Source organism: Talpa occidentalis, unplaced genomic scaffold, assembly GCF_014898055.3.
Source record: "Talpa occidentalis isolate TD23 unplaced genomic scaffold, MPIMG_talOcc4v2.1 talOcc4.5, whole genome shotgun sequence".
Taxonomy (NCBI): Eukaryota; Metazoa; Chordata; class Mammalia; order Eulipotyphla; family Talpidae; genus Talpa; species Talpa occidentalis.
The window spans coordinates 126,301,963-126,317,089 of NW_023604861.1; the positions used below are offsets into that span (position 1 = coordinate 126,301,963).

Below are 15,127 nucleotides of genomic sequence, written 5' to 3' on the forward strand. Positions count from 1 at the left end.
ATCTTTGAAATTCCTATAGCAGTGTCTTTATCTTAGTATTAAAGAGTGCATCTAATCAGCAGAGAACCTTTAAAACCAAAACATGTTTTTTAATTATTTTTTATATATTTATTACATCATTCTTCATATTTGTACAATGATTGATTTCCCCATGAAATTCCCACCACCTCTCCCATGCACCATCCCCTTGCCCTTGTGCTCTTCCCACCCATCCTGATCCTTCTCCCTCCTCCCTACAGAATGTCTCTGATCTATAGTTGCCTGTTGATTTTGATTTTCACTTTATTATAGTTACTTTTTTTCCCTGATCCTTTATTGGTTCCTCTACATTCCTCCTGTAAGTGAAACCATCCAATATTTTTCTTTTTGGCTTATTTCACTGAGCAAAATCCCTTCTGGCTCCATCCATATTGCTGCGAATGGCAGCAGTTTATCCTTCCAAAATGTTTGTTTTTTTTTTTCTTCTAATCTAAAGGTTTATTTATACTTGGACTTGTGCTTAATAATTTTTGTGCTGTGGAATATTCATTTAATATACATTAATTTTTTTTTTAGTAGTAATACTGTTGTGTCTTATGAGCATGGACACTGGAGATTATTTGTTCGTAATTAGGATATAATTGAAAAATAAGCAAAATAGAAATTTACTTCCCCCCTTATATATTTAACTTGGATGAACCAAAGTTAGTTGTATCAGGAAATATCCCTAGTAACATTCAGATATTAGAAATTGACCCATTTCTTGCTTCATGTGACTTCTCTTATTTTGCTTCTTAGTACTAATAATATCTTAATTTTTTAAAAAAGATTTATTTATTTATGCATGCAAGAGCTGGGGTACAGCTCAGAGGTGGGGGGGCAGTGAGAGGATTCACCAGAGATAGAGTGGGGAGCAGAACAGGCAGATTTACTGAAATACATTGCTAAGGGAAGTAGGGGGAAAGACGGGCGAGGTCTGCTGTGCCATATGTGGGTTAGCTCCCTGGCTGGGGATTGAACTCAGGCCTTAGTGGGGATAGTGCTGAGACTTAACTGCTAGGCCACCAGGGATGCCCAACCAGGTTAATATTATTCAATTTCTTTCCCTTTTCTTATACTTTATTCTTCTTCCTTGTCCCTCCAAAAAACTTTGTACCAGAAATTGCTTTAAGTAGCTCTTTTACCTTAGACCCTATCTCAATCCCATTTTCTTAAAAAAAAAAAAAAAAAAAAAAAAAAAGGCTTAAAGTAATTTAGAATGGAACAAAACCTTTTTTTTAAAAAATTAGACAAAAGTTAAATTTTATTATAAATTTATACATTATGTATAAAAATTATGTACATGTGTTATGTAGTCTGTAATATATGTGAGCATATATGTGTGTCTGCATAGAGAGAGGTGAAAGAAAACTCAACATGTTATGTTTTTTCCACTTAGTATAATTTTTTTTTAAAGATTTTATTTATTTATGCATACAAGAGCTGGGGTACAGGCCAGAAGTGTGGGGATGTGAGAGGATTCCCTAGAGACAGAGTGGGAAACAGAACAGGCAGATTGACCAAGGTACACTGCTGAGGGGAGCAGCGGGTGAGTCAGGAGAGATCTGCTGCACCATGTGGGTTGCTCCCTGGCCGGCTGGGGAATCGAACTCGTGCTGTAGAGGCTGCGGACAGCTTCATAGGTTGCGTCTTAACCGCTTGCGCCACCAGGGAGGCCCTCAGTATATATTTTTAAAGAAAATAATTCCTTTACAATACTAGGTTAGTGCTGCTCAGTGAGTTAAATTGTTATCAGTGCTTAGACAACTCTTGAGTGGTTTTGTGTTATATGAGTATGACATCTCATTCCATATAAAGAGCTAGGGTTGTTTGCATAAATAAATGAAACATTTTTAATTTAAGTATTAAGACCTTTTATATATCTTTAAATTAATTATTTAATTTCAACATGTTATTAAAGATTTTCAGCCATTGTGATAGATGTCATTTATTGTGGTTGTTATTACTTATTTACTCTGATGTTGGTTTGTTTGGCCCCTGTATATACCAATTACCCAAAAACAACTGTGCTTTTACTTTTTTGTGTTTCACTTTCTAGTTTATCTTTCTTCTCTCCACCCCCAATCTCTCCCCAAGTACTCTCTTCTAGATGATATTATCAGAAGACAGCAGTTTCTTTTTTTCTTATTCTGTGTAGCTTCTAAAATTCTGTGTGTAATGGATATAAAATACAAATACATTCAACTGATATGTGATGTGGTTTCCATGATAACTGTTAGGAAATCCCAGATCTAACTTCTGAATGAAAGAGAATTTACTTTTCAGGACTGCTGACCTTTTGAAAAATGGGTGTCACAAATAATGAAAATGCTTCAGTGACTTTATTATTCATTTATGCATACAAGAGCTGGGGTACAGGCCAGAGATGCAGGGGTGAAAGGATTCACCAGAGACATAGCAGGGAACAGAACAGGCAGATTTACTGAAGTATAGTGCTGAGGGGAGCAACAGGCGAATCAGGAGAGGTCCGCTTCGCCATGTGGGTTGCTCCCTGGCCGGCCGGGGATTGAACTAGTGCTGCAGAGGCTGCAGATTGCTTCATAGTGCGGTGCTTAACCCCTTGTGCCACCAGGGAGGCCTGACTTTATTATTCTTTTTTTTTTTTTGTGGGACCCTCACCGGTGGCCGGGGATCGAACTGGCACTGCAGAGGCTGAGGGCAGCCTCGCAACCCAGCGCTCAACCGCTGCGTCGCCAGGGAGGCCCCTGACTTTATTATTCTTAAGGAGTTCCAGAAAGATGGTGTGCATTTTCTTGGAGCTTTAGTGGCTTAATTATTATTATTTTAAAGATTTATTTATTTATGCATACAAGAACTGGGGTACAGGCCAGAGGTGTGGAGGCTGAGAGGATTCACCAGAGACAGAGTGGGGAACAGAACAGGCAGATTGACTGAAATACACTGCTGAAGGGAGCAGTGGGCGAGACAGGAGAGAAATACCGCACCATGTGGGTATTTCCCTGGCTGGGGATTGAACTTGTGCTGCAGTGGCTGCGGATAGCTTCATAGGTCGCGTCTTAACCCCTTGAGCCACCACTGAGGCCCTAATTATTATTATTTTTTTTAATTAAATGCCCTAGAACATCAGTAATAATCATTTCTATCTGTACCTACTAGAAGGGTTTGGATCCTGATGCATTCTAATTAACATCAATAATTCTCAGTTATTTTGTACTGGAATCAGATTCCTTTCAGATACATTTTGATATGAAAGTGAGGTTTCAAACCTGATGCTTCATGACAGTCTCACAAACTTGATTGTTTTTACAAGAAACGTTTTAGAAGTTATTTTTCCCCTGGGGGTTCTAGTATGTAAAGTTTAGGACTCAAGCAGATACATGCATTTCAAAAACTTTGCACGTAGATATAGTGCAGTGGGTGAAGAGAATGACTGTGGTAAATAAAAACATATATATACTCTTGTAGGTGAGCAGTGGGGTGTGTCTGTATCTGTAGATCATGTACTATCTTCCAGCATTACCTGTAAGCCTCTGTAATTTGAGATAATGTATCCTAAATTCTTGACTGTATATCCATGTTTAGGACAGCAGAGAACAAGAATTTCCGCCTGAGCCCTGGTAGTTAAGCTAAGAATAAAAGACAGCAACAGTATTCTACATTTTCCTGTTTTTCTCTTTCTCATACACATTTTAAAATGCAGATACCATGGAAAGATCCGTATCTGAAATAACAAGCAATTGTGAGATGAAGTGACATTAGGAGAGAGTTAGGTTGAGAAAAGAGGTATGGGGATTTGGGGTGGGTGTAGTTGTGTGAAAGGAGGAAATGGAAGGCCCCAAGAAATACACTTGCATTGCTGTCTCCACAGTTGGGTCTCTTGGCCATAGGCCTCCCGCTTCTGTTACAGGTATTGTAGTGTTCACCCTACTCTGAAAACGTTAAGTGCTAATGAAATTTTGTTATTGTCTTAAATGAACATTAACTCCTGTTTTCCCTCCTACTTCTTTCAGATCCCGGTCTCCAGAATCTCCCCCATGCCATTTCCTGCATCGCAGGTCTCTCCCAGGGCTCGTTTTCCAATCTCCATCACTAGTCCTAACAGAACAGGAGCCAGAACCCTTGCAGACATCAAAGCAAAAGCCCAGCTGGTCAAAGCACAGAGGGCAGCAGCGGCTGCTGCAGCTGCCGCCGCTGCAGCCGCCTCAGTTGGAGGGACCATTCCAGGACCTGGTCCCGGGGGTGGACAAGGTCCAGGAGACGGTGGTGAAGGAAAAACTGCTAGAGGAGGGAGTCCAGACTCAGACAGAGTCCGTGAAACTGGAAAGGGCTCCACACTGGAACTGGCAGGAACTGGAGGCAGGGGAGGTACGAGAGAGCTTTTACCCTGTGGTCCAGAGACTCAGCCCAAATCTGAGACCAAGACCCCATGCCAGGCACAGCCTCCTAGTGTTTCTGGAGCACAACTACAGCAAACCTCCTCAGTGCCTCCAACATCTGCCATCGCTGGAACATGCACAAATGTCCCATCACCAGCCCACACTAATGCACCCCCAACTTTAGGGAAATTGAATAGTGAAAAACTGAATCCCAACAGGGCAACAGCCACAGTGGCCTCTCTTAGCCACATACAAGGGCCCGATAATTGCAAGCAGGAGAAAGCACCTTCTACTCCAACTGATGCTGCTCTAATCTCAGGTGCCTCACCCGTTCATTTTGTAGCTGATGGCACAGTTGAGCCCAAAGCAGGTTCTGGTAAAAATACACCAAACCCTTCAGCCTCAGCAGAGACAAGTGCTAGTGCTTCAGTGGATATGACTTCCTCCCCTTTAACATCTTTATTAACAACAGCCACTTTAGAAAAACAGTCTGTACCCCAAGTCAGTGTAACTACAGTACCTACTGGATCAGCTCCATTCTCAAGCACTTTGCCAGCAGCTTCTAGCCTTAAAACTCCTCCAGGAGCTTCTTCAAATATGAATGGACCCATTTCAAGGCCAAGCTCTAGTATCCCAGCTAATAATCCTTTGGTGACTCAACTGCTCCAGGGCAAAGATGTTCCCATGGAGCAAATTCTGCCTAAACCTCTCACCAAAGTTGAAATGAAAACTGTTCCACTGACTACAAAAGAGGAGAAGGGGGCAGGCACACTCTCAGGCACCCACGTCACAGGAAACAGCATCACAGAGGAAGTTAACGAGCGGCAGCCCCCTCCCGTGGTACAGCAGCTCGGTAAAGCCTTGCAAAGTAAGCATCTCCCCCAGGTTCCAAGACCTCTTCAGCTGTTTTCAGGTAAGGATCTGAGGGACCCTAGCATTGACACACACCAGTACCAGGAAGGACTAAGTGAAGCAACCCAAGATCAGATCCTTCAAACTCTCATCCAGAGGGTTCGGAGGCAGAATGTTCCCTCATTTGTGCAGCCCTCCCAGTTCAACTTAACTCACTCAGGTTTCCAGTTAGAAGACATCTCTACAAGTCAGAGATTCATGCTGGGTTTTGCTGGCAGAAGGACATCCAAGCCTGCAATGGCAGGTCACTACTTACTTAACATTTCCACCTATGGCCGGGGTTCAGAGAGCTTTAGGAGGACCCATTCTATAAACTCTGAAGACCGATTTTGTCTGAGTAGCCCCACAGAGGCCTTGAAAGTGGGGTATGGAGACTGTAAAAATGCAACAGGAGATAGTAGCAGTGGCAAAGAAGAATCTGATGAAGAAAGTACTGGTGATGAGCAAGACTCTATCATGATAAAGGAGGAGCCTCAGGCTTCCCAGAGTTCTGGCAAGTGCGAAATAAGTTCAGTACACCACAGTAGAGAAACCCTACCCACCAATGAATGTTTAGCTAAAAAGAATATGAAGGCAGACATACCAGTGCATGAGCAGACCTCTTTAAGCAAGGAGAATTACCTATTCAGTAGAGGCCAAACATTTGATGAAAAGACCCTAGCCAGAGATTTTATCCAGGCAGCAAAGAAGCAGATGGCTCATGCAGTGAGAGGTAAGACAATGCGTAGCAGCCCTGAGCTTTTCAATTCTGCTCTTCCTCTATCTGCAGACAGTCCCACCCATCAGCCTCTGGTCCTTCCACCTCTGCAAACCCCAAAGCTGTACGGAAGCCCCACACAGATCGGGCCAAGCTACAGAGGCATGATCAATGTTTCCACCTCATCTGACATGGACCATAACTCTGCTGTTCCAGGGATGCCTGACTGTGGCCAGGTACCTAGCAACGTCGGTGATGTCATGTCCTTTTCAGTGACTGTCACTACCATCCCTGCTAGCCAAGCAATGAATCCCAGCAGCCATGGCCAGACCATTCCTGTCCAGGCTTTTCCTGAAGAGAACAGCATAGAGGACACGCCTTCAAAATGTTACTGCCGATTGAAAGCCATGATCATGTGCAAGGGCTGCGGAGCATTCTGCCATGATGATTGCATTGGTCCCTCCAAACTGTGTGTCTCCTGCCTGGTGGTTCGGTAATGAGACCAGAAAGAGAACTCAGTGTAACGGGGGCAAGAAGGGAAAGGTTGATGTGTTTTTTGCATCCTTTTGGAATCACAGAAATAAACGAGTAGGTTTCAGTTGTCCTAAGAGATAAATGTTACTTTTAATCAGGAATACAGAAGACATACAGATCTCACATTTTAGGGAAGAGCACCTTGTATAGTAAGTCTCAGTCAAGCAAGACTTTGTGAATTCGTGACAAGTTTGCACTTACAAAATCATGTAAATATGTCACATTTTGTTTTAACATTATTTTTCCAAGTGCTTAGGCAATAATGTATTACTTTCAATTCAGATTTATGTTCCACTTCATGTGACCGAGATGAGTTTAATGCCATACATGGAGAAAGGAATTGGTTTCCCTTCTGTCCTTTCCTCAGAGGCTAGGAAAAGAAGGTGTGAAGGAACAGTTTGTTGAAATGATCATTCATGTTGATTATGTCTTGACAGTTTGACTGAAGGCTCTCTAGGACTCGGAGTCAGGATTTACGCAGTCCCTTTAACTTTAGATGGAACCTTCTTAAGTTCAAATTTTTGATAAGGCCTTGATTTCCCAGGTAGTATTTCAGACTCTGAAAGCTCTGACTTGGTTCTTGGTTTCCATAAGCCAGTGCTGTTGCTAAGCAGTCTGCTTACAATTAGTGGATCTCTGCTGTTCAGGCTCATCCCACTCCCCAGGCGGGAGATAGTGAATGTGGTCCATGCACGGTCTGCCTCCTCTAGCCTCTCATGTTACCAGTGCCTGTGCTGGGCAACGGTTCCAGCATTAATGTCCAAGCATTTGGTCATTCTTGGGAGCTTACTAGCAGGTTCGAAATACCAAGATAAAATTAATGGAAACATGTTAGTGTTGGGGTAATTTGAACTCTGTTTTGTTGAGCGAGGGAAGTAAAGGTACAGAAATTATTAAACAACTTTGGAAACAGTTTTAACTCTAGAAACGAGGCTACTCTTTTCCTCTTCTATCCAAACCCCATCACCTGATGTTCTGTAGTCAGCTGTTTCTGCAGGCTCAGTAGCGTTGCCTTGCCCGTTCTGTTAAACCTGCTTTGGCCTCCCAGGCATCTGAGGAGCATGGAGTAATGGTGTATTGCTTTGAACACTTAGGTATGTACTCACACATACACAGTAAAGATGACTTTTCCTGTATTAGGAAATATGCCCCCAGTTCTGGATTATTGCTATGTATATTCAAAGATTTCTAGTGTGAAGGGCTTGGTGGATGGTGAAGGGAACGTCTAGAAAGAGAAATTAGCTGCAAAGTTTTATTGTTGTTTATTATTTTTTGTTTCCTTTTTTGCTGTTTTTTAAATCCTGTCTCTAGTGACTGAAGTATTTTTGATTACATATATTTAGGACATGGTTAAACAATGTTAAAATAAACCTACAACTTACTAGAATTTGGTATTAAAAGATTGGGGATTGTCAGTGTGCATCATTTGCATATTGATTTTAAGTCTCCTAATTTCAAGTGTTATTAATAGTGCAACCTAGTGCCATTCTTGCTGTACTACATACTCAGAATGTAATATTTACAAAATACAAAACAGTTTAAACTCATTAATTACGTCACACTCCAGATAAGGAGTACTAATCTTTGCTGTGTCCCATTTCTGTTTTCCCCCCATGGCGTGCCCCTCCTCCTCCATTATATACTCTTAATATTTCCAGACCCCATAACTGTACTGTTTTTTCTTTCCCTTTTTTTTTTTTTGTGGGACCCTCGCCGGTGGCCGGGGATCGAACTGGCGCTGCAGAGGCTGCGGGCAGCCTCGCAACCCAGAGCTCAACCGCTGCGCCACCAGGGGAGGCCCTGTTTTTTCATCTTTTTTTTTTTTTTTTTGGTTTTGTTTTTTGGTTTTTTTGTGACCCAAGGCAAATATAGGATTGATATCTGTGTTGTAGTTTCAGACAAGATAGCATTGATAACGTCATTTCAGCAGCCCTTTTCCTTCTAGTACACACCTAGCTAAGAGATACAAAGACTGCAAGCATCTAGGGATAAGGAATCAGTTCTCCAGCCAAGAACAGTAGGACAGTAGGAAACAGTAGGAAACAGAAACTGTTCTGTTCCCATACTTATCAGTGCCCTGGTTAATCCAAAAGGGATTTCAGGAGACCTATTGCTGGGTGAACTTCTCCATGCCCAGCTTCTTCACACCCCACTTCAGTGGCAGGATTGAGGGCTGCCTGCCTGAATGGTTGAGAGTTTCATAACTAACCCCATGCTAAATTTTAATAACCAGTTCGGATTGAGCAAAGTGATTTTTCTTCCTCACACCTTTCCTGTCACAGGACGTCTCTCCTCTGTGGCGCCTTTATTCTAAGATGGACAGACTAACCAGAAAAATTAGGAAGAGCATCAGGGATTTTCAGGTCCATTTGGAGAGCAAACCACATTGTGCCTCTTCACCTTCTCCCAGGCTCTTGCAGATAGTTCCCAAGCATTACTATTCACCTGATTCTCTTACCAATACCCAACTAATAAAATATTTGCATTTATCAGTGCCCCCGAAACAGAGATTGTAAGACAGAAATAATTTTGACCATTGTTAGTAAATTGAATATAATCCACTATTGATTTGTTTTAAAACAGCGATTTCAAGTATAAAGTTATCTCATGAGCTGAACAAGAGAAAAAATTACAATCTGACCCTTTTGAAAGTGAATGAAGAATAAGAAAAATTACTAGAGTATGGTACTATACTACCTTATAAAGCAGTTTATATCTTAAGTTTTAAGTTGCTTTTCCTTTCCATTCAGTTTGAACTGTTTCTAGTAAGTACTGAAGTTATTTTTATTAAATTATGCCATTTCCAGTGACTAGTCTAGCATTCTGCCTGATGCTGCGCCTACAGTGTGTGCTTCTTGAGTTTTCACAATCCTTCCTCTGCAGGTCACCATGGAGAGATAAGCATTAACAATATATCATCTCATCTTTCTTACGAGTGTTCTCGTAGAGAAGGCTCCCTGAATCTCAAACAACTTTGATTAAAATTCTCTGTCTTACTAAACAGAAGATAATGCCAGATAACCTTACGTTGTTTACCCTAATTCTAGTCTTCACCCCTGTGCTCACGATACTGAAACTGTGGTATATCCCATGTAACATTTTTAAAGGAATTTCTGGCAATTTTTGTAGCAGGGGAAGCATATTAATTACATGGAGTTGGAGGTGCACACGCAGATGTTTTAGGAATTATTTCAGATTCCAGTAGCCAAAGGAAAGCCTTACTGCCTTCCAGGTGAAGGCATGAATTCATACATAATGACCTGACAGTTACCATCCTAATTGCTAAATATTGCCTTTCTCCACCGTTGAGTCCTTAAAGAGCTCTCTGGTGAAATTTGTTGTAATGGGAGTGAGTGGGTCTTCTCTGGTCATTACACCGCTATTTATTTCTAGAACTCACTGTCAGTGAGCAGTGCCAGGGTTATTTTTCTCTGTGGCCTATCAGTTTCAAATCACAGCAAGGAGGGAAAAGGCTCCCCAACACATTGCAGCAGTATGCGGAGTAAAAAGCTTAGCCAAGGGTAGTCATCAGCTCAATTTATAGAATAGTCCAAAGAGACTGAGAAACATGATTCTAGTCAGGGATCTTCCCTACCGTGTTTCAATACCTACATACCTATTGCAAGAGAGCAATAGGTAGAACATTTCCTAAAGTTGAAATGAGAGCTTCATAGATTCTTGGTTACTTTATTTTTTTTAATGCTTTACATTTGATACAACTTATTAAAGATCAATTTTAAACATAGCTTTCCAGTAATATATTTTAAGTAATATATATTTTAATATCTATGTAAAAAGCGACAGTGGAAGACTTTGAATTTTGCGTATGGTGTGTTTAATGTAGAACCTCACTGTTAAGGCACAAATTATTTCAAAGGAAGTTACTCTAAAGACGTTCAAATTATTTCCAAAAAAATGCAATAAGGGGAATAGTTTTGGAGTTTTTTATTTTAAAAGAAAGTTGACTTATTTACTACAAGCTATTTTTTTCCCTTCTGGCTATAAGGTTTGTACAGACGGTTTGGTAAATGCAAAACTTTCTTGTGTCTTTCGCCTTTTTAAAGGAATTGTTAACATTGGAATTGAGGGTATGTACAGAGAAGTTGGTGTCGACACCATTTAAAAAGTCGTATTTTTTCACAAATATAGAAAAATCATTTTACATAAGAATTTTAAGTATTTGCAATAAATATATGTATATAGATTGTATGTATTCATATATTCTTATTTTTCATTTTATTATTAAGTAAAAGATAATTAAAGTGAAAATAAAAGCCTTGGAGTTTTTGGTGAATCTTGAGGTCTGACATACATCTAAGAGTACGTTGGCAGGGCCCTCAGTTATTGCCTTATACTACCACCGGGAGCTTACCACAGATTGTGTAGGGGAGAGTGAGAAGAGAAATTTGGTGATAAACAAATCAGGGTAGTATATTTCCATCAGAACTCTAGTAAAAATACTAAATTCTCCTGATCTGTGTTTCTGTGATCCCCTCCTAGAACTGTTATGTCTTCTAACCACCTATTAGTAAAAAAAACTTTTTAATGTGCCCACTATTTGCTTCTAAAACAAAGAATGGTAAAATGTCTCAGGGGGGAAATAGATTTTTCTTTGTTTCCAGTGATTAATAATTAACGAAACATTCCCTGCCACCACCCTGCAAGCCATAGGGTATGTGACAAAATCTCATGAAGAAAACTTCCTTTTCTGTTTCCCGATTCTTCTCCAAGAAGTGAGTTTCGTAGTAGTTTTATTTCCTTCCTGATTGACGTGGAGGGATAGAAGAGCTTGAATTTTGATCTGCCCAGTGTCAGGTCAGGCGTTTATGGAAATGACGACTGAGCCATATGTTAGGAGAAAGTTAATTGTCTATAGTCTCATAGCTAGAGATAATCTGGAATCCTGCTGTCGAAGAGAATTCATTTTATGGATGTAAATACTTGGTTTGAAGTGGATACAATTGAGGGAAAAAAATGATACCTAGTCAGTCTCTGGCAATAAAGGTATATAGCCTATTCTCAAAATGAATGACATTTATTGACCTACAGAAAAATTAATATGCCCATTGTTTGAGGAAATGTATCTTAATGACCAGTGAAGCTGACTTGTTTTTGTAGTTCCATCGTTCTCCCCATAATTACTCAGCTGTGGTTATTTTCACCAATAAAAATGGCTTATTTTGGAATTTAATAAGGATACATGGAATGCTTCTTTAAAGACAGTCTTGTTATTTTGCAAAAATTAAAATTTCGTACATCAGACTTGCCCAAAGACATGGCAGATAATTTAGCCATCCAAGATAACTCTCAATCTTTGCTGAAAGTATACTATTTTCTAAAGGAAATTTATAAAGTCTCAGGGAACATCATCTGCATCCTCATAATTCCCATGTATAGTAGATAGGGATGAAGGTGAAATATTAGTGTGTGCAAACCAATCTGTGATGACCATTTACAGACACACCTTTCTAGTACATATTTATAATTATTTTAATGGGCCTTCTACCTCATGGGAAATAAAATTTATATTCAGGTAATGGCAGGAGCCTAAGGGTATGGTTGGTCTGTAGTTGAGTAAGAAAGAGTAGTATACCAAGAACATAGTGTTGACTTGCAGCCACAACTTTATTTTCATCACAGTTGTTGAAACCTGTGTTCATTGCTTTTGACACTACTAGGCCATAGGTGGTCTTCAGAGGTCGGATTTTGCATAATGTTTCTAGCTATTTTTGCATATAAGTCTTGTTTTTCACTAATTCAAATGTTTATTGAGTACCAACTATGTGCTAAGCACTGTGGTAAAGTTCTGGTTAAGCAAGAATAAATAAAAGCAGTTATGTGAATTGTAAAGGCCTTCCTAGAGTAGTAACCAAATAGCATGCGTCTGCATCTGACCACCTTTTCCAAGACATGTTGCAAGTTTGAGTTACGAAATAGTAGACATGGAGGTACTGGGTGAAACAATGACAAGACACATGCATTGCTCCTATTTGAAACAGCAATGTGGAAATGAGTCGCCATGTTTGTTTATTGAGAACTGTCATCGGGAGATCTAGACTTGTTTATAGAAATGTTAAGAAATACCTTGGTAACACTGTATTTTGTCAGTGCTTATTCTTAAATTTTCTTTACCATTTGTATTTAACCTGGATTGTTGGATTTGTGACTGAAATCCTATATGCCAACATACCCATTTTCACCTTTCAGTCAGATTAAGAGAGACTGACCAAAAGTAATCCCTGTCGATTACTTCTGGTGTATGCCTGGAAAGATGCTTTATCTAATGTTCAACTAACCCTTTCAGCTAACAATTGGGTAGGTAATAGAGCTAAGCTATCACTGTTCAAGCTAAAGGGAATAAAAAAGCATTCCTTGATTTTTTACATCATACAGACTGGTGAGGAGGAAGTGTATCACTTCATTTTAAGTTGTTAAAGAGATGTAACCTGGGTTTTTTTCCCTCCATGAATGGATAAAATTAATGTTCTTTAAACTTTAATACTGTAGGATTCACTTTTTTTCTGTGTATCACAAACTTGAATTAGACTTCGGTAGGACTCTAGCCCTTTTTAGTGAACTAAATCATTATTTAAGGGCTTTTTGTAGAAAGGTGTTAAAAGAATAGCTTGTATTTCATCAATACTTACTCTTTAAATTTCCTTACCATTTATCTTTAAACTGGATTGTTGGGTTTGCAACTCAAATTCTACAATGTACCCTATATTCATTTTCACCTTTCAGTCAAAGAGATAGGTGTCTTCCACTCTGTAATGTAGTCTCAACTCTCCAGGAAGTAGGAGAGTAGATGATACTACATCTTCCTAATTCTTGGTGACCTTAATTGGAAAATTGGATTTTTTTAATAGACTATAAACTAAGTGTTCTGTATACCCCTGTGTAGCTTTCTATTCAAAAAAGGGAATTTATTCCCTAGGAAGATTTCTTTGTAACAGGAAACTGAACTTGGAAGAGAGCCACCCAGACATGATTCAGCTGTGGTGATGGACTGTGACTAGATAGCGGGTTCTCCTGAATAATAACTTCAAACTCAGTTTTCCTGGTTCTTCAAACTGAAGAAGCAAAAGGGAATTTAAAAACATACCCTCAATTTCATCTTGACTGCGAAACCTAGAGAATCCCTGGGCAGAAGAAAGGTAAACCCAAGATTGGATCTAAGATAGGCTTAAGTAAGCCTTGAGTTATTCTTTTACTGTGAATATATTTTTTAGGGTTTTGGATTCGTAACAATGTTGAATTGCCATGAGTGGAACATGGAATTTGATTTGGGATATTTTGTGAGCTTGGTAATGGTTTTTTATTGAACTATCTAGTGATAGGCTTTACTGCTGATTTAGGGTTGTGCACTTGTGTCTGGTAAGTGACGCAGATGTTAGCTCAGACACTATATTAAACCAACTTGAGTCAACACTTAATTTTTTAAACTTGATCTTGGAGCTTTAAATATTTAAAATTCAGATGAGCTCAGCAAGAAAGCACATTAAATGTTATCAAAATATTTGAAGACACTTTAGAAATATTATTTTATGCCCAACCTATATCCTTCCTATGGAAAGTGTGATACATAAAATGCATTTCTTGGTTCTTTTCAATAACCAGGGTCTGTGTTTTCAGATACCTAGAGCTTGGAAATGTTGGAGTTGGACTTTGACCCTAAGTTAACAATTTTCGTTTTAGGTTTTTAGGCAATGACATTTTGAAAACTTAAGTAGGGACCCCAGCTAAACCTATGTGTAATTGCTTTGAATAAGCTTTAAGTTAATGAAATTTGGAGTCCTGATCTTAAATTTGTTTTCACTTTTGTTGCATAAGGAGGTAGCTTCTAGACTGGGAAGACCTGATAATTTATTCTCTGATAATAAACTACTGATTGAAGAGCAAGTTTGTTCTTAGTGAATTTTCAAAATTTCTTTAGAATCCATGGAAGATCTAGAGTACTTGATAAACGAAACTCTAGAAATGAAACTTTTCTCTTAGCCGTAAGTGCTATGACCTGTTTTTTAAAAACCCATCTTAATTCTGTGACTCATTGCATCACACCTTAAGACTTGCACTAGCACCAAGAGAAATCAGAATGGAAGAAATGACCTTATGGTGGTCTTGTTCACTTTAAAATCTCTGTGCACATAGGCCTTAGCACTTTGACAGAAAAAACTCTGCCTTTTATTAGCTCCTCACTATCTTTATTCCTCTCACTTTTAGTCTGTTCTTTTTATTGGTCATATAAAACTACCTTCTTCAGAATTGAATGTATAATAATGTTTCTGCACATGGACAAACTGTATTTCATCTTAATGACTCAGTTTATGTTGAATAAAGGCATACAGTTTTACTCTAGTGACTGTGCCTTTTCTTTTCCAAAGATACCAGATACCAATTGGAATGACTTGCCTGCTTGTTGCCCCATCTTCCCTTATGCCTGTTTGCACAGTTGTCCCTGGGTTCTGGCTAAATGTGGGTACTACAGAGCATGCCAGTCTAACACTCAGGAGATCAGTAAACTCAACATGAGCCAGAAAGATGAATGTGTATATTTCAAAAATTAAAAAGGGAACCCATACTACAAAGCTACAATCAAAACAATGTAATT

The 15,127-nt window shown here is 39.4% G+C and overlaps 1 protein-coding gene across 3 annotated transcripts in view; it reads left to right on the plus strand.

Moving 5' to 3' along the window:
• ASXL2 (ASXL transcriptional regulator 2) overlaps positions 1-14,885 on the plus strand; it is an 88,641-nt gene extending 73,756 nt beyond the window's left edge. For all 3 annotated transcript variants that reach the window (XM_037528396.2, XM_054701267.1, XM_054701266.1), the window contains one exon: positions 4,011-14,885. In XM_037528396.2, the coding sequence (XP_037384293.1) occupies positions 4,011-6,482 (2,472 nt within the window). In that variant the 3' untranslated portion in view covers positions 6,483-14,885. The remainder of the gene's footprint in view (positions 1-4,010) is intronic.
• Positions 14,886-15,127: the final 242 nt, after the last annotated feature.